Below are 19,151 nucleotides of genomic sequence, written 5' to 3'. Positions count from 1 at the left end.
AACTCCACCTTCTTTCTTTTAACGGGGGAATTTAGCCCGTTTACGTTCAGAGATCTCATCTTCAGTTGCTCCATTTTATTAGGTGGTGTGATTTATGGAATAGGGGCAAAACGCCTTGGACCTCTGTTTTCTCAGGGCCCCCGATGACCTGGCCTAGTTGTATGCGCCGACCCTCCAACCCGTCCCACTCATCTGCCCCTGGAAATCCGCTCCCCGCCCTCCAAAAAACAGATAACCCCTGGGTCGACTCAGCTGGCAACATGCCCCCCTTGTGCCCAAAAGACGAGAGCGAGCCCCAAAAACAACCCAGTCTTTCCCAAAGCGGGATCTCCCAATCCCATCCCAAGAGACTCTCCCCCTCCCTTCTCCGCTTGGAACCTTCAGAACTGCTTTCACAACCCTGCTCCGGTGCCTCAGATTTATGTAGCGAGCGCCCTCCCCAGACTTGCTATGCTGGCCCCCTATGATTTCGGGAATCCAGCGTCAGCTGAAATTTCAGGCGAACCAGTTTGACTATTGGGTCTGCTATCCCCCCGGTGAACTGCGACCTGCCGTCCAGGGGATCCCTTTCCTTGATCGCTTGGGCTTGACTGCAGTCCATTCCCAGGATTTGTGCGAGACACACCGGCCAAGAGGGCCCACAGGGTCTGCCGGTGATTGCTCCTCAATGCCCAATGAGTCCAGGCCTTGTTCGCAGGACGCAGTGACCTTGTGTTGTCTTCCCTGCCACAGGAAGGCTAGGCCAAATGGATGAGACCATCTATATCTGATCTGTTTTTCACGTAAGTATTTCAATACTGGGAGCATCCATCTCCTTTTATTCAGGGTTATTTGGGACAGGTCCCGATATAAAAATATCTCTGCGCCATTATGGATATATGTCCAGCTTTCCTCGCTTTCTCCAGGATCTTTTTTTTTGCTGCATAACTGTGCAATGCCACTAGCACATCCCTGGGTCTAGTGCCCGGTTCCGGGCGGAGGGGGCCCTACTCGGTGTATTCTGTCAAACTGAAGATCAATGGCCGTGTCCACATCTAGGAGGTCCCTAAAGACAGCTGTGAGTGTTTGCGCTAGGTCCCGGGCCTGAACGGACTCCCACAATGCTTTGAAACGTATATTGATTCTTCTAGAGCGGTTCTCTAAATCTTCGGCCTGCAACTCCAGATTCTGGCTGGCCTGTGTCAGCGTTTCCAGAAGGTTCACTTTTCCTTGCGTCCTCTGTCAGGTCTTGGTTGGCCCGTTTATTAGTGTCCACTCTTTCTTCAACATTATGGATATCTCGCCTTATATCCATTAGCCCCGCGGCCAAATCTTCCCTCAGGGCATCCACCTGCTTTTGATTCGCCGTCTTAATCTTGTCCAACACTTCTCCAAGGAATTGTCTAAGTGCCGCAAAGGTGACCGGCCCGTCTTGATACTCAGGGTAAGGGTCCGCACTCTGGGCACCTGCCAAGTCACCCTCCTGATGGTCCTTTTGGTGGTCAGCTTCTGGTTTGTGGTCTTTGGCCCAAAATCTGGTAAGGGAAGCATCTTGGGTCTTCCTGACGCTTTTGGGGGCGAAGGGGAGGTCCTTAGCTCTGTCTCTGGACATGGTGGGGCACTGGCCTGAGGCTATCCTGGTTTATTTCACAAATTGTTGATCTGGAGCGGCAAAGTGATAGCAGGGGCCTGCGCGACCTTGTGTATGGTGGACTGTCCGTGTATGGGTGACGATCTCCCCCCCCACCCAGTTCTCTATGGTGGGGTCGTGGTGTGCTGGGGGCCAACTCCAGGAAAAGCAGAAGACAGAGCCAGGCGTCTCCTTGTTACTCCGGTAGTGCCACTTGGGGGGAGAGGGGGCACCTGGTACGCCTCCTGTTGATTTAGGTCTGTAAGAGGCCCGGTGAGCGGAGCGCGAGGACGCCTCTGTCTGGGGGGCGTGGGGCCTCTCCCCTGCAGCGCATCGAATCCCGGTAGCAGTCGGCCGCCGGCCGCTGTGTTCTGGGCAAAGACTGCAAGACTGCATTGGAATGGCGAGCCACCCCCCCCCCTCACCATCCCCCTGCTGGATGCGATGCTCAGGCTACCGGCCAAGATTACTGTCCGCATTTAAAATGGTGGTTCGCCCTGCCCCCACTTACTGTCGCCTTGCTGGGGGTGGTGCTCCGGTTTCGCCCAGGCCAGCCCCGTCCTTGCTCAACGCTGCTCGATCTCCCCGAGCACCCGAGGCGTGCGCACCTGCTGGGTATCACCAGGGGATGTGGGGCACCGTGCAGAGTCCCCCCAGGTCCCTCCTGGTACAGCCGCTGGTGGGGGGCCTCCCCCGCTGAGTCCCGCCACCGGCCCGCTCCATTGTTGGCACAGCCCGATCTAGGCGACTGCGATCGTCTCGGTATGAGGGTGCGGGGCAGCTTCACCAGCGAGGGCCGCTCCGTTGGGGTGCTCCGGCGAGGTCCGCTTATGTTGCCTTCGGATGGGCCGGCTAAGTGGAGGTGCTGACACCAAGGGAGACTTGCCGGGGAGGGCAAGAGTCTGCATCGGGACTGCTTGGGCAAAGTCAGGGTAAGAGGGGGTCCGGGAGCTCAGGAGTCACGATGCACGTTAGGCGGCGGCCATCTTGGAACCTCCTATTATCATTTTAACAGTTTTCCTATCCCACACATTAATATCCTAGATCTCTACACAGATTAGCATAGAGCGTGCTACATTCACAAACAATAGGAGACACCAAATTATAGCCCAATATGGGCCGCTAATCTTTCGGGATTTCCACAAATGTAAGCTCCTGTGTAGTAATGGCTTTTAGTTCCGTGATCTGGTGTATAAATTCCAATACATTCGATCTATTCAAAAAAGGGCTACATGACGTGGCATAAGTGTTCACAATTTTGACCTTTTTGAAATTGTGAGATGTTGCACTCAACATATCATTAAGTCCAAAGGTGTAATGAGCAAAATTTTTGTGGTGTTGATCAACTATATACATATTGTCACCCTTCAGTTAAACTGATCTCATGTTCGATGTTATATTAATTGTGTCTTCTGTTCGGTAAATTGGACCCTATTCTTTAGCTTTTTCCCCCTGATCTTGAACTAACAAGGAGCCCAGCACTCATCTGTTGGTCTCCTGGTTATTAGAATTTCATATTTTACTAGCTTTGGATGGTTATTTTATTTTCTTGCTTGTACTTGGGGCTAGGGGATTTATTACTAAGATGGCATTGGTCCTTCAATTCTTTGCATCTAACTCCGGATCCTGTGGTGTCAGCTAAGCATAAGGAAGATATTTTACTAGGTTTATTTTTGCTCAGTTTTGTTTTTAATTATAGGTGGCCTCAGTTGATTCTTAGCAACCAATGTAGAAATATGGGTAGTTGGTAATGTCTGTTTGATCGGGGAGGTATCATTGATAGTGCTACAAGTCTCATCATAGACCGTGATTATAGAGTCGAGGGGATCCAGACTACCTCCTTCATTCCCCCTTTCCTTGTGAGCAGAATTAACTGTACATGGTATATCGACTGTTACTGGTATTGTAGTTTCCTCTGCTGGTTTAGATATTCAAGATCACATCCACCAATCTTGCAAAGCCCTCTTTCATGATCCGCTGTTCTCTAAAGAGGGAGCTACAGAAAGTAAATGGGGCTTTTGCGATTAAGATTTCAGGTTCACACAGTCGTCCCCAGAAGTGTCTTTAGAGGATGTGGAGATAAGAGGATGCAAAAACTCTCTCCACTATCTCCTCTAAATCAGGAGTGTTCTCTAGATTGGTAGAAACAACCTCCACATCAAATGGGGGCCTCTGGGGTACCATTAATGTGGCAGTCGACTCCATATATGTTGCAAGTTAAGGACCATATTCAACAATGAGTTATCAATAGGTTCCATTTGTTTGGCTTCAACCCCCTTATCCCCAAGAGCTTGGGTTGATGGTAATACCTCTGTGGCACCATTGTCCTTGGTTTTGATCAGTGGATTTAAGTAGGATGCAATTTTATCTTGTGCCATCAGGGGTTCCTACCTCCCCCCCCCCCCCCAAGACACCTTCAACCACACCAAGGGATAGCCCTTCAATGTTAAGTTAACTCATGTTAAGATTTGTCTGCACCCCAGAAGCAATAGAACATTTCAGCATGACCGAAAACAACTCAAACCTGCCTTGCAATGATAGATAAATCATATATTTAACTTGCATATCTCTAACTAAATGCATTCAAATTGTAAACAGTCAAGAAACTGGCATAAAAATGTATGGGTAGAAGATAGGGACATAACTGCTCCGGGACACATGCATACAGAAGCTGCAAACAAACCGAAAATGACAAACCCCAAAAATCCGGGCTGAAAACCAACCAGAAGGATGAACACACACTGGAAGAAACAACCCAATCCAAAACACACAGGCAAAATCCACATAAATGCCATAAATAGTGTGAAGCTATCAACAGATTACATTAAGTCTGAGCTGTACTTTTCGATCTAGCATAGCGTGGAGAAAAGGTGTTAAAGGACTCGTTTTGGAAAGAACAATCACACCGAAATTCTGTACAAAAAGGGAATCCATCAAAATGCACATTCACTAAAAACACGAAGAAAGTGTATTTAAAGCTGTGCTCGTTAGCCGTATTCCGCTCCAGCAGACCACAGATACTGTCCCAAATACACCCGGAATCAAAAGACCCATAAGTTCAGTGAGTGCATGCCAATGGTGGATGGCCGTAGTGTTGTCTGAACGTGATAATGTGAACTAGAAATGTTCCGATCCACATCTACTCACATCATACAGAAAGGAGCCCCAGCGAAGCCGTCTCTCCAGTATGCGATGCGTTCCACAAGTCCAGTGATTCAAAGCTGTACGGTGCCCCTAGCGCTCACTCCGTATCCAGTCACGTGAGGCAGCCCATACACCACACGTTGCAGACGCCTAAATTTGCTCATCAGATGGATAGGTCAGCTGAGCATATCCTGGTATGGCTCCAGTACTCTAGAAAGTCTTTCACGAAGCTCGAGCCGGAGCAATAATAATCCAATATTCCAATGTAAACAACAACCAAATAAACGTTTAACTGTCCAGCACTGCCAGCGCCATTTTGATGTAAATAAACAGCAATTATAAGAACATGTCGGAACTGTAGTCAAATATAATAATTAGTCTGAAATTGAAGTATGTGAGTCCCTGAGACTCTGAAGCCAAAAATATGCCTCTTTTGGGTCAGAGGTGACTTTTTCCCCCTTCAGGCAACATGACAGTCCACCAATTAAATCTATTTAAAAAAGCCTTGACCTGAAGGTTTTTAGCCAATTCCTTCACCCCTTTCAAATTTCTCCTGACAGCCATGAATTCCTTGGGTAAGTGTGGATAAATATATATTGGCTTCCCCTTGAAGATAACATATCCTTTATTCCTTGCTGCATGCAATAAGCATTGAGGACAAAAGGACACAAGAATATGTCTTGGCCTAGAGCCCGGCAGCTTGCCAATCCGATAAACATGGTCAAAATCATCCTCCTTAAAAGACTCCAAACCATAGCAGTCCTTAAAAACACTTAAAATTAGGGGTATCAGGCGCTCATTTCTGGGCTCAGTATCCACATCAATTCCAAACAGTCTAACATTTATTTCTCGCAGCTTCAGGTCCATTTCCACAGGCTTGTCCTTCTCACATTGGAGATCTGTCTTCAAAATGTTGTAAGCCCTATAGCTACCTGCCATTTCAGAGCTCATAGTGATAGGGTGGAGGATTTGGAGAAGAAGTCTAACATGCAGATGGGATACCTTGGAGTTCAGCTCAGTCAAGGTGGTTTTAACCTCAACCATGTCCAGTGCCACCTGTCTCACAAGTTTATAAATGTCCTGGCTGCTAGGATTATCTTCATCCATCTCTAACAGTTGTTCTGCTTTTCAGAGTTTGGATTCTCAGGTTCTTGAATTTTTTTCTTGGAATTCATAATCAGTAATAAATAGCTTCAGGGAGGGGACCAGGAGCTGCAGGTTTAAGCTGCTGTCACCTTGGCCAACATTCCAGAACCCTGTGGGTGGTAGAAAAAGAGTCCCAGCCAAACAAGAAGGCTGGTGTATGTCTCACTCTTCTTTGACCACTCATTGGGAAACCAGATCTCCTAAAAAATAAAAAAAACACAAGACAATTTTCTGCCCTACCCAGTGTTGGAAATTGAAAATGGGGTGGGCTGGGGAGGGATAGGGGGCTGGGACTAGGGTCTACACCAGTGGTCTCCAACCAGGAGATCGTGAGCTACTGGTAGCTCGCCTGAGGCTCCCCAGTAGCTCTTTGGTCAGACCCCAAAATGAGCACTGTGTGGAACCTTTCCCCTGACCCCTCCCACTCCTCTTCCTGTAAAGTAAACAGTCAAAAACTGTGTGCACAGTGTGAGGAGGGGCTGCATCTGGGCTTGAAGGGCTTGGGCAGCATCCCAGCATGTGGTTAAATATCAATAACAAAAGTAAATGGCAAATGTGTGTTGTGGTCATTGTCCCCCAAGAGGTGCACATGATGGTGGATTAGAAACGGCCTGGGTTAATAAATCTGCATGCTGTGTAAAACAAAGCTAGGGCTGTGATGGTTTCAGTCTCACTGTTTCTTTCAATTTATTTCAGCTAGCATTACTTTGCATGCTGGTAATTGTAGACTTTCAAACAGAATGGGGGAAATAAAGATACAGCTGTAATAGTTTTCTCAGCGCGCATGTGTGCATTGAAAAATAATCTGTGCAAGTCCCAGTTTGCAAGAAAAAAGGTACATCTCACTTTGCGTGTTTACGGTAAAACTGAAATCTTGTCTATATTTTCAGATATTGAGTTCCCGGTTTTGAAGCTCTGGGACCCAAACTGTATTAAATCTTAGGATGGAATATGGAGGAGCCCACCTCTATGGATGTCCCATAACAGGAATTCAAGCGATAACTGCAATTTTACATATAAGTAAACATGGAAAACTACTAGCTGCACTGCATTCTGGTGCTTATCCACTTACATTTATAAAAATAAACAGGAATGTAAAGTGACATGTCTTATCAATAGCACTTACAAAAACAATGCGCGATGTTTTACAAAATGATAGTTGGAAGTGGGAAATGTGAGCAGTGATTTACAAATATATATATATATATATTTCAATATGCATAGGATTAATATAGCTTAAACCTAGTTACTAAGTAACAGCGCTGTACAAAATAGGGTGGTTAATACAGGGTGAGAACAGAGGGGAGACATGGGTTGGGAGAACAATTAACAGGGCTGATCTCCTTTGGTTATGTGCACAAATCGTGAGATCTATAGAGATCTATGGGGAACCTGTACACATTTAAATTCTGGCAAGGGATTTCCAGCCTTTCAATACTGGGCTGAAATGGTGCAATTTATGAGCACTGTTTTTTGCAATAAATTCAGCAAAACATAATTTATAAGTAATTATCCAATACATGAACTATTCCAATATGTCGGAGTGTTACATGCAAGCCAAGCATGGCCCATTGGTCATGCACCAGAACATGATTCCTGCAGGGAGAGGCAGCAATCCTGCGAGCTGTTCACTTTGATACTGCCTCCTTCATAAAAGGGGAGCAGGGCGGCATGTCGCCATCCATCCTGGATAAGTTGACCCTCCTTTCAAACATACAATTTGCTCAAAATGTTAATTTAAAGACTTATATGTTGTCTCGTGTGTGCACGCTACAAATCACTACTATAAAAGTGTTTTGTTCCAGTGTAAAAAAGAACAAAAAAATTTAATCTAATGTGCCCAAGTTAAAGTGGGAATGAAATAGTAATACACAAATTATGAAAAGGAAGAGGAATTGGTCAGCGATTCTAAAAAGTGGGTAAACTAAATGAAACAATCCAAATGCTGTTACAGAGCTGTCCTTCAAAAGGTGCTAATTATTTGGTGAAAAACAAATGCTCTTTTACAGATGGTGCAGTTGTGAAGGGCACAGCGACTCCCTCGGCTGAGTCTGTTGTAAGAAAGTTTAAAAACTGTCCTGAATGTATGTCTGCCATGCGATTTCCTGCCTCTTTGGCTCTCCCTTTTTCAGACTGAACTTCCTGAAATTGAAACCTTGATCCGTCTAACAGCATCTGAGTGCTATTGCTGTTTCAAGCTTTACACAAGATTACTGAGCACTGGTGGATAGCAAGCAGGTTAAGCCTTCACATTGAATGTCCCGATTTGTTTCCTACTTCTGATATGCTTAACAATTTTTAGGAAACAATAAAAAATAAACATGTTTTTGAAGTTATTTAAATATTAATATCACAGTAAATACATACAGGATTCCTTTTTTTTACAAAGAGAAAATAAACTGCCCAAAAACATCTTGGTCGAAATTCTCATACTCATGGATATTATTGAACTTTTTGGTGGTTATGACCACAGCTCATTAACAGCTCCATTGCAGGTTTGCCTTTCAAAACTTTAAATTCAACCTGAGTTGTTATTTTCAGGTATTTAATATTCATACAGATTGGCTCCTCAAAACAATGGACAATAGGATATCAGTCTAAGGCTAATTACTCAAAGTTTGATAAAAACATGTTTTAAAAAGACAGTACCATGTCGACGAGATTTCCATCCTTCTTGAGAAAGGATAGAAAATAAAAGCATACACAAACGCATCGTCAATTAACGATCTCAAAACCATAGTGGAGGTACGATTCAGGCACATTAGACCAAATCTCTACACACCAGTAGTTCATGTAACCTATTAAATCCAGTCACGAGAAAAAAAATAAAGTGAGTTTCTCTTTGTGGTGAAGAAGGTGAAAAGGGTCAGTCAAGAGCATGAAAAAATTGAATGCTCCATGAAACGATTTGGGAGAGGACTGTATGGCCCGGAGTGAAAGAGCTTAGCACTACATAAAAAGTAACGACACACATCCTAAAATCCCCTTGAGGCCAACATCGACTCGTTGCCAGATAAACACCGAGCACTCACTAGTAAACTCCTCCTGTTTTCCTCGATGTAAAGTGGCGAGCGTGCAATATTCAGACACCGCGCCATCAATCATCAGTGCCAACTGGAAGACGCTCCGTACCTCTGAATAAGGCGAGCCTTAGGCCGGCATCCTGTTTATCTCCTCTGTCCCAAACGGCTGCGGGGGAGGGGCGCTGCTAATACCCAGGTGAGCAGAATTATAGCCCGTGATTAGCAGCCGCCCCAGCGTTCTAGAACATTTTTCTGCGCTGCCTCCGCGAGTTCTCCGAAGCAAGCTCACATTTACGTCGAGGCAATACCGGTCCACACATTGCCTCAGGAAAAGTAGCTTTCTCTGCTAACGACTTGCGTTGCCGGTAGGGGGCAGGTGCGGAACGTGACATTTGTTTTGTGTCACAATATACCATTGCGCTATGGCATAACTCTTTTTGTATTATTTTAATACATTAAATCAGATGAATAAAAGACAAGCAGCAGCACTGTCGATTTAAAAAAAAATATTGCCGTAACAGGTTACTTACCGGTAATCTTCATTGCTCCTAGTCTTCCTTTTCCTCTTCACAGTACTTTCTTGTGAAGTCTCGACCTCCATACCAGGAATCCATTCCATCTTTTAACTCATACCCATACCACCCCACCCCGCCAGAGAGTACAATACATCCCCAACCCCACATGTTAGTTTCAATACCACCTAAAACATCATGGAAGATTTTTCATGCCACACCAGGGTGGGCGAGTGTGATGGTATCACATGAGCGCGGCAGCGTTTGCCGTCGTGCATGTGTATTCAAAAAAGTGGGCATACCCGGGCTCACCAGTGCGGGCCGGGAACCTGAAGAGTTAAGACCTGTGTCCCGTGTCTCCTTCCAAGGTATGGGGGGCAAGGCCTGACCACGAGGGACCTGGGGACAAACCACCAACATCACAGGCGAGGAGGGGCATAAGTACGGTGATGAGGAAGAGTAGGACTAGGAGTAATGAGGATTCCTGTTAAGTAACCTGGTCATTACATCGACATCCTTCTTCCTCGTCCCAGTACTTACCTGTGAGGCATACCAAAGACAGCAGTGAAAAATTGACCCATGAACACAAAACATAGGTGTGCGGTTGCAACACCCCATCACCAATTTTATTTCAGAACACCACAACAAATCACCCCTGAGTCGCAATCCCAGCACTCCCCAAAGGAGGAAGATCCTAGCAGGTGCAAATTGAGGCGACAGTATCTGGTAAACGTATTGGTGTCAACCCAGGTAGCCGCCCTGCAGATCTCCTGAATCGCCGCTTTCCTTGCCTCTGCCCAAGATGCTGCCATGTCTCTTGTAGAATGACCCTGAACAGCAGCTGGCAAAGATGCCTGCACCCCAGAATAGGCTAATGCAGTAGCCTGCCTAATCCAAAGGCTAAGTGTAGGTACTGTGTAGTTACCAATGCCTTTAAGCCAGACTTCGAAACCCCAAATTTCACAAACAGACTATTAGACTTTTGAAAAGACGCTGTTCTGTCCAGGTAGGCCAAGACAGACCTTTTCACGTCCAATTTATGCCACCTTCCACATCAGGCAAGGCAGGATTGGGAAACAAAGATGGCAGCAGAATATCCTGTCCCTGATGGAACTTTGAAAGGACTTTAGGATGGAAACTTGGATCAGATTTAAGAACCAGAGAATCCAGGAGAACTTGCAGAAATTGAGCTGTGCACTACGATGCTCCAATTTCACCCAGCCTCCTTGCTGAGGTAATGGCCACCCAAAACACTGTTTTCCATGTGAGAAACTTTATATCAATGGACTCCACTCGTTCAAAGCGAAAGTTCTGCAAAGCACGCAAAATCAAGGACAGGTCCCAAGGAGGAACACCAGCACACACCATGATTTTCGACAGGAGAAAATGTTTTAACAGCCAGGAAACCAGCGGCTCACACCCGGAACTGAGAACCCATTGCTCCCCGAAAGCCTGGTTCGCCACCCACTGGGCCCTAAGAGAGGACACAGCAAGACCCAAGTCCTATCCATCCTACGGGAACTGCAAAAACAAAGGTACTGAACAGTCTAGAGCATGCACCAACTTCCTAGTGCACCATCTTGCAAAGTTCTTCCAGTGCGCCTCATACACCTTTAGTGTCGAGGGATGCCTGGACTTCTGAATTGCTAACATCAATTGTGGAGTAAACCCTGTCTGCGTAATCCCTGCCTCTCAACTTCCAAACTCTCAAGTCGGAATCTGAGAGGCAGGAGGGCCCATCCAGAGTATGCACAGGCACGAGGGTAAGAACATCCCAGAGCATAGGCAGGTCAAGAAGAAGAGGGTACCAAGGTGCATTGGCCACACCAGCGCCACAAGAATCACCTCCGACCCTGAGTCCTGAATCTTCAGCAGTTCCTTTGGGATTGGAGGAAATGGATAAAGAAGCCCCTTAGGCCATTCCAGTGTCAAGGCATCCACCCCCCAACCTGGAGATGGGCACCGGGAGAAAAACCGGGGCATTTGAGAATCCATGGGAGAAGCAAACAGGTCCAGCAACGGTGACCCGAACCTCCAACAGATAAATAATAATTTAGCATTTATATAGCGCTACGAACCCTCATCTGAGCGCTGCTTATTATTACCCACGGTGTGTGGTGCTCATTTATTGACCTCAGAAGGATGAAAGACTGAGTTTGGCCCTGCCGGGATTTGAACCTGCATCAGCAGGCTCTACACAGATGTCAAAGTGAGCGCTCTACTCGCTGTGCTATCGGACAGGCTTACCTGTCTACCTGGGCAGATCATGCGAAACACCAACCTGCACAAGATCCATTTGGACATTGGGAAAATCCTGCTTGGACGTTGTCCACTTCCCCTGGCATGAACTGTTCGCAAAGATAGCAGGTTGCTCTCCAACCAACATCCCAACCAGAATGCTAGACTCCAGGCGAAGTGACTTTGTACCTCCCTGTCGGCTGCCATACGCCAAACCGGATCCCCACATTGCACTGGAAAACATATTGAGAGCCAAGAAGATCGCTGCCAGCTCCCTCCAATTGGACAATTGCAACGTCTGCATTAGCTTCCAGCACCCCTAAGCAGTCTGGGCCCAAAACACAGCCCCCCACCTGAAGCCACTGGTGTCGGTAGTAACAAAACCCTGCAGCAAATTGTCCAGATCCATCGACCGTTGAAGCTGAACTCTCAGATCTGGAGAATGGCAACCCGAGGCTCATACATCTGGGAATCCGTCCTCCAAGAGCGGTGTAAGTGGGACACCAGCAGTCACATGCGCAGACGTGCCCATGGACCACAAAGACACACAATTCCATGTAATCCTGAACCCAGAGAACCTCCCTGGCCATAACCCAGTCCTTGCTCAGCACAAGCCCCAACAAATGCTGCAGGCAGATTTCCGGATCCAGTGGCAGCAGAACCCACCCCTGTGCAGTCCAAAAATGGGCCCATAAATATTGCAGATCCTGCAAAGTCCCCAAACAAGATTTGTCCCAATTGATCAGAAATCCCAGAGATTTCTACACTCCACAGACAATGGCTACCTGCTCCATCAACAGCTCATGGACAAAGCTTTGAGTAGTCAGTCATCCAGGTACGGAAACACCTGTATACCGCTGGCATGAAGGAGTGCCCCCACCAGACCCAACAACTTTGTGAACAATCTGAGATCTGCTGTCAGTCCAAACGAAAGGACCCAGAACTGTAAATGTCTGCCCAGAAAGAGAAATCGCAGATACATCTGATGCAACCAGCGAATGGACACATGAAAGTACATGCCCTGGAGAGCCAGGAATGCCAAAAGTCCAAATCCTCGATCAACAGGATGATCTGTTGCAGACTCTCCATTTTGAAATGCAGTCTGTACGAGTTTGTTCAACTGTTCGAGGTCCATGAAGAGCTGAAAGTTGCTATTGGGTTTGGGCACCACAAATATAACAGAGTAGGACCCCACGGCCCTCACGGTCCTGGGAACTACTGGGATCGTCCCCTTCTTCAAACGTTTCAGGCACTCTGGAACCTCTTGTGGCCTCTAGAAACCCCAGCCTTGGACTTCACCTCAGAACGTCGATGAGGCTTGCCAGCGTGTTTTGAAAACATGATGCACCATGTCGTCCAGTGAAGCACCAAACAACATCTTGTCCTTAAATGGAATCTTCAAGGACACCGCCTTCTGAAGCCCATCAGAGTGCAAGTCACAAAAGTGCAAGTGATAGTGGCCCGAGACAGCAACCCTCATGGTCACTGCCGCAGCGCAAACCCCATAATGTGCCAAATCCAACAGGAGCTAAACCTGCGACTGCATAGTCTGCAACGGGGCAGCACAGCCTGCCGTTCCTCCAGAAGCTGACCAATTTACAAAAACCACCCAAAGCAGTCTCCGCGGTTTAAGAGGCGTGTATAGCAGCGCGAAAGGCCATGTATGTCCCAACGTAAACCCATTTTAGGACATAATTCACCTTTTGGTCTGCCAGATCCCTAACAGCCACCTCCTCAGCTGCCATTGATGAACGACCCACCAGGCTGGACAGGATAGTATCCACCTGAAGCCCATGCAAATGCGCATCTTCCTCTCCATGCAAGGGATAAAGCTTGGCCACAAAACGAGGAACCGACACCTTTTCAGGATCCCAACAATCCTTGAGGACTTCCTCCCTAATCTCAGAAAGTAAAGGCAGGCCTACCCTGATAGCATGTTTGAACTGGCGAAGAGGAGGCTAAAATAATGCAGCCAGGCAACCAAGTGCACCCAATTTCAAGCAGGCCAGCCCATGCCATGGCTGCCTCCTCCATGTACCTGGGCCACCACGTGACTAGCTGACCTAGTCAGGCAGCACAGAAGCGTACACGCAATTACCAGCCAGAAGACTGTAACACTGCCAGTGTCATGCCTGCTCACAGCCCTTCCTGTCCCCCACAGTATCCAAACACGCAGGAACACCAAAATGCATACAATAAGAAACAATAGGATATAGGTGGGTGCAAGCCTCATTCAAACGGGCCGCACACGCATAATAAATAAATATATGAATATGAGGACCTCACAGAGACACCAGGCCCCAGTTGGAACTCCGCGAGGTCCAGAAACAATGCAACTACCCAAGGAGGCGGCCACGCACATGAGAACCCTGCCCGTCTCCACGAACCGAAAGCAGCGACGGGAGACAGAGAATGGAGCGGCCTAGTATCAAAGAGCTCCTCTGGTAGCAGCAGGAAGTCCCACCACCAAAACCACTACACAACTTCTACGGGAGCCAAGGGCCCTGTCCCTAGCCCCCACTTATCGACACCCGGGTCCAGAGTGACTCTGCCGCCCGGGCAGATGAAACCAACTAGGCCATCCACACCTGCAGGATACGAGACAGCGCAACCAGGCCCCCTGCTCAACAAGAGGAAATGTGAGACCATCATCCCAACCCTCAAGCACCCTGGAGCACAACAGGGAGTGCAGAGGGCAGGGGAATCTACAGGCACCCATCCAAGACCAGCAGGGAGAGGATTTGACCGAGCAGCAGGTGGCCCAGCAACCCACGGAACATTCTGACAAGTAATAAGGAAAAATAAAACTAACATGTTGTGGGGGTTGGAGAGTATTGCACTCTCTGCAGGCGTGGGGCAGGGGTGGATATGAGTTAAAAGATGGGATGAATTCCTGGTATCGAGGTGGGGACCTCACAAGTAAACACTGGGACGAGGAAGAGGGACGTGTAGGTAATGTACAGTGAAGTTGCATTCATCAAAACTTGGTTGTGTGACTTGTATCATCTTTGCATTGAACTATAACATTGTTTTGAGTACAAGCCGCTCACAGAGGCAAAAATGATTTGGGGTATTATGTCATTTTTTTAATTAGTATTTTTCTGTAAAAACTTTAAAGTGAGAACATAATAATAACCCAATGGACTATTTACACCCTATATTTTTAATTATTATAGTTCGAACTCACTTATGCATTTTAATGGCATGTACATCAACACTCATTTTACCCAGTAATAAGCGGGAGGGACACGCCTGAGCTAATTTGGACGCCCCTCCTCAGAACAACCTCCAGACTGGACCTGGAAGAGAATGGCAACATGAGTTACCTTTAATCTCATAATTCAGCAGTATCCACTCAGAAATTACCCCGATTGTTGGACTGCATTCAGAACTGGGTTGAGAAAGAGCAGAACTCAGAGTAATGACTGTCCGCAGCCACCAGCTTTGAGTCACGGTCCTAGGCCTACTCCCAGCCCGCTCTGGACTAAAAGTGACAAATAACAGTTCCTCAAATTGGGGCTCAATATGAGTACGGCAGTGAGGTAAACATCTGCGCTAATGCAGTGGTAACTCCATGACCGCCGCATTACCACACCGCCATACTACGAGTTAAGTGGTGAAATGGAGGATTCACTTCGAGCAAAAAGCTCCATATAAATCCAGCAGTTTACAGCTGAAAATCAGCGAAATTGCCACCAGCAGTAATTCCACTGAAATCCCCAGGGAGTCCAATGGAGTACAATAAATGGGGAATAAAACACCAACTGAGGGGTCAGTAATGCTAACGGTGCCGGTGCTTCTGTGACAACTCCACCTACGGGGCAGTTGCGCCTGGCAGGTGAGACCTGCCAGGCGCAACGGTCCAAGAAGGCAGAGCTGGAGTGTGACAGTCCGGAAAGGGTGCTGTTACGGTGCAACCGGCCCCTTATTTCCAGACCGCAAAACACTTGGAATGAGGCCCTTTGTCTTTTTGGTAATATAAACTGGCCTGGAACTTTAACATGTTGTATTCCTACATTAATCTTAAAAGGCAACTATTTGGAAGGGATGTCTCTAAAACTTTCCCAGTTCCTTTGATGGAAAAGGATTCAAGACTCACTCCTCCCTTCTAAGGGAGGATTTAGAACCAGGACTTGAAGGGAGTGCAAGTGCCACTATTAGGAGGAATAGACTCAGACCAACTTCTCTCTGTCTCAGTTTGATCTGAGTTTACTAAATATATTGTGGATCTCCAATTTGTATCAGCTGATTCCGATCCTACTCTGACATCATATGTGAGGGGTCAGTAATGCAAGGCGGACAACTGCTTGTATGGTTCTCAATATTAAGCATTTTATTAACAGAAAAAGATGCAAATAAATCCCTGCTAAGTGTGAGAAATCTAAGGATCTTCTCACTCGTATTCCCCATGAGTCCTCTGCACAGGGAGCCAGGGAGAGGCCATTACTCTTGGATCCTGAGCCTGGTGGTGGACAAGTGAGGGAGGATCACCTGAGCAGAGGGTCTTTGTGGACTGTGATTGGGATTCCCTTGGGAGAGACATGGTATCCCTCTTTTACTACTGATGACGCACCCAACCCTTCCTTCGTGGGTTATTATGAGTCCACTCCCCTGGCTTTTTGATATATAACCACTAACAGTACTGGGATGAAGAAGAGGCACCCGGAAGTAATGAAGACTAGGTGCTTTTATCTCTCTGGCACTGGCATGAGGAAGAGGACTGCTGAGAGTTGTAAAGGTCAAGCATGTCCCCTTAAGGATGGTCAGGCAGAGCTAGTAGCACATTCGCACCTGAAGCCTGTTAAAGGACTGCAGGTGTATAAAAAGTCCAATGATGTCCGGGAGAGAAGCAGTGGCGGTGATGGTGGAGCAACAGCAGAGAGGTCAAGAGAAGCAACGGGGAGCTGTATCTATGCAGCATGCCGACGGTTCAAAGGAGTACAGCCCGGGAGCTGGGGCTCGGCGGAACCGAACGAACGCTGAATGGGGAGGCTTGCTGGGAGGCTGCCCCTTTTTCTGGTGTTCGCAGTACTCTTTATCCTGGGGTCAGAAGCCTACCCAGGCGTGCCTTAGTAGCAGGAGGTGAAGCCCTGAGGCGGAGAACAGAAGGCTGAGAGATTTGCACTGCAGGAACTGTGAAAGAAGCAACCGGTGAGTTTCTGAGGGAGGAAACCTGGTATGCGAGTGTTTGAACGTACACAGAGGATCACATTGTATCAGAGTGGTCGCGTGCATGATAAAACAAGTTTCGAAGGTCTCCAATCTGAATCCTCATTAACTATTGAACAATTGAGAATACTTTGTAGTGGTATGGTCGCTTATACATAAAGCCAGGTTTTTAAGCAAAATTCATATATGTTGAATCTACATGTCAACAAAGCTTTGAACCAAAGAAACCAATACATATTGAACCTTTAAGTGAACAGAATCCCAACAATACAAGTGAACCCAATAAATATTGGACTCCAAAGTGAATGAAACTTTGGAGATCAACTTTAACAAATAAATTAACTACCATTTTCAATCACGAAATGTTTGTACAAAAATCAACCATATATAAAGGGCGCAAGTGTGGCACTGAAGATTCCTGCATTGTGTGTCGGAGATACTCAGAGCCCTCGCGCATCAGTAATCAAGGCAGGGAGAATCACCAGCCACCGTGATACCATCCTTGGCTCAAAGAACAGAGCTGCATCAGTGAAGTCAACACAGCCGGTGAGTTGGGGGGACCGATGCAAGACCGGTCTGTGTTGAAGCCAAGGTTGCAAGCAGCAACATTGTATGGTGAGCACTGGTACGAACATTGTTAAAACGCGTGTGATAAGAGACGCGAGTGGAGTTAAACTGCTGATGAGTGATTGAACTTTAAAGAAAGCTGCAATACCTTTGACAGAGTGGTCCGGCAGTGTGTGGGTACTCAATCAAAGGTCTCTGTAAGGTACCCAGCTGAAAAGTAATAACAGTAGATAAATGTGGCCCGAGCCCAGCGGAGGGAGACCAATTGAAAGAGAATGAATAAATATGAATCAAAGTGGTCCTGCAACGAGTCAAGCAAAATCCTGCGCACAGTTGAAAGTCTTCGATTTTGATAAAATAGAGAAAGTTAGGAAAAGTATGTGAATTTGGTCGGAGCCCGATTAAAGTTCACTTATGTCTGTCTTACTATTTGATACAATGCCATCCTTACTCTTCACAGAACCTACTCTATCAGGGAGTTCCCTCCGTATTCAAAGTACTAAGGGAATCACTTCTAACAGAAACAAACTGGTCCTCACACTAAACAACAAAACAGATAAAGTACATGAACAACACCATAAAACAATGAATAATAAACAACCAGTAATTTCGATGACTTTCACCTGTCCTAGGTAAATCCCTTATCCCAGGATTGTTCAAAGTCAATCTTCCCCAAATGTTCAAACAGAAGAATAAAGTCTTGAATCAGTTCTTCTAAGTTCAGAATAAACCAAAAGTTCACCAAACAAAAATACACTGGTAACAGTCCTTCAGCTCCCAGTTGGAAAAGATCCCTTTCCCAAGTCAGCCAAGGAAACAGCACAAATGATAATCCTGGATGTCTGTTTCCAGGACAGTGTTGAATCGCGCTCTTTAAAGCACAATGAAAGCTGCATGGCCCAGATTTATGATGAGTTCTTTAATGTGAATAGTAGTTACTCACAGACAAGGCAGTACTATAAATCAGGTCGTAAGTAATCAGGGGGAAAGACATCCACCGGTCTGATCAGTGCAAAAGGGTCACTCCAACTGACCATGAGAGAACGTTACCTCAACACAAGTATAAACATTCCAAACATTCCATTCCAACACTCCAAGTAAAGTCACACCCACCTGCACGCGATCAAGCCAGACACAACACATCTTCCCCCTATAGTATTATTTAACAAATAATGCATGACGGTGTACGAAATTCACAAATACCACAGACTGCACTAAACTACTCAAACTCCACTCAAAATTCCCATAACTCACCAACCAAACACATATCAACACTCAACAACCAACTAAAGCTGTGGCCGGCCAATACCACCAATACATACTAACCGGGAAACCCGCCCCCAATCTTAATCCAACCCTAAACAACTGACAACACGCACTGTTCGCCACCGTCCAAAGAAAAGGACCTAACACACCCTCAAATTGAAGGTTTGTCTAGGCCCATACCAAAATATTTCATATAAATCAAAACAACCCACTGGGAAAATATCCCAGATGGTCATTACATTGTTGCACACACAAACATTTTGCAACAACCCGATCTTATGCTGATCAACACAATTGACCAGAAAAATATCTCAAAAGTTGGTGTTATGGTTGCAACACCAACATTTACACCACCAAACAAGAAGTTGCATTCCCCTCATCCAAGACAAAGCTATGACATCCATTCTATCACATCTTGACCCCCAAACACATCATCACACCCTGCACCAGTAACAACTAATTCAGCATAAACATGGA

At 46.5% G+C, this 19,151-nt stretch overlaps 1 protein-coding gene across 1 annotated transcript in view; it reads right to left on the bottom strand.

Annotated features, from left to right (window-relative positions):
* Positions 1-9,254, bottom strand: part of LOC138505118 (mucin-3A-like) — a 1,277,237-nt gene extending 1,267,983 nt beyond the window's left edge. The window contains exon 1 of the mRNA XM_069625417.1: positions 8,932-9,254. Within this exon, the coding sequence (XP_069481518.1) occupies positions 8,932-9,004 (73 nt within the window). The 5' untranslated portion in view covers positions 9,005-9,254. The remainder of the gene's footprint in view (positions 1-8,931) is intronic.
* Between the last annotated feature and the right edge of the window lie 9,897 nt (positions 9,255-19,151).

The sequence above is a fragment of the Ambystoma mexicanum genome, chromosome 11 (assembly GCF_040938575.1).
Source record: "Ambystoma mexicanum isolate Mex_15411 chromosome 11, UKY_AmexF1_1, whole genome shotgun sequence".
In the NCBI taxonomy this organism is placed as follows: Eukaryota; Metazoa; Chordata; class Amphibia; order Caudata; family Ambystomatidae; genus Ambystoma; species Ambystoma mexicanum.
Note: the sequence above shows the minus strand (reverse complement) of the source record. Positions and strands in the feature narration are given on the sequence as shown.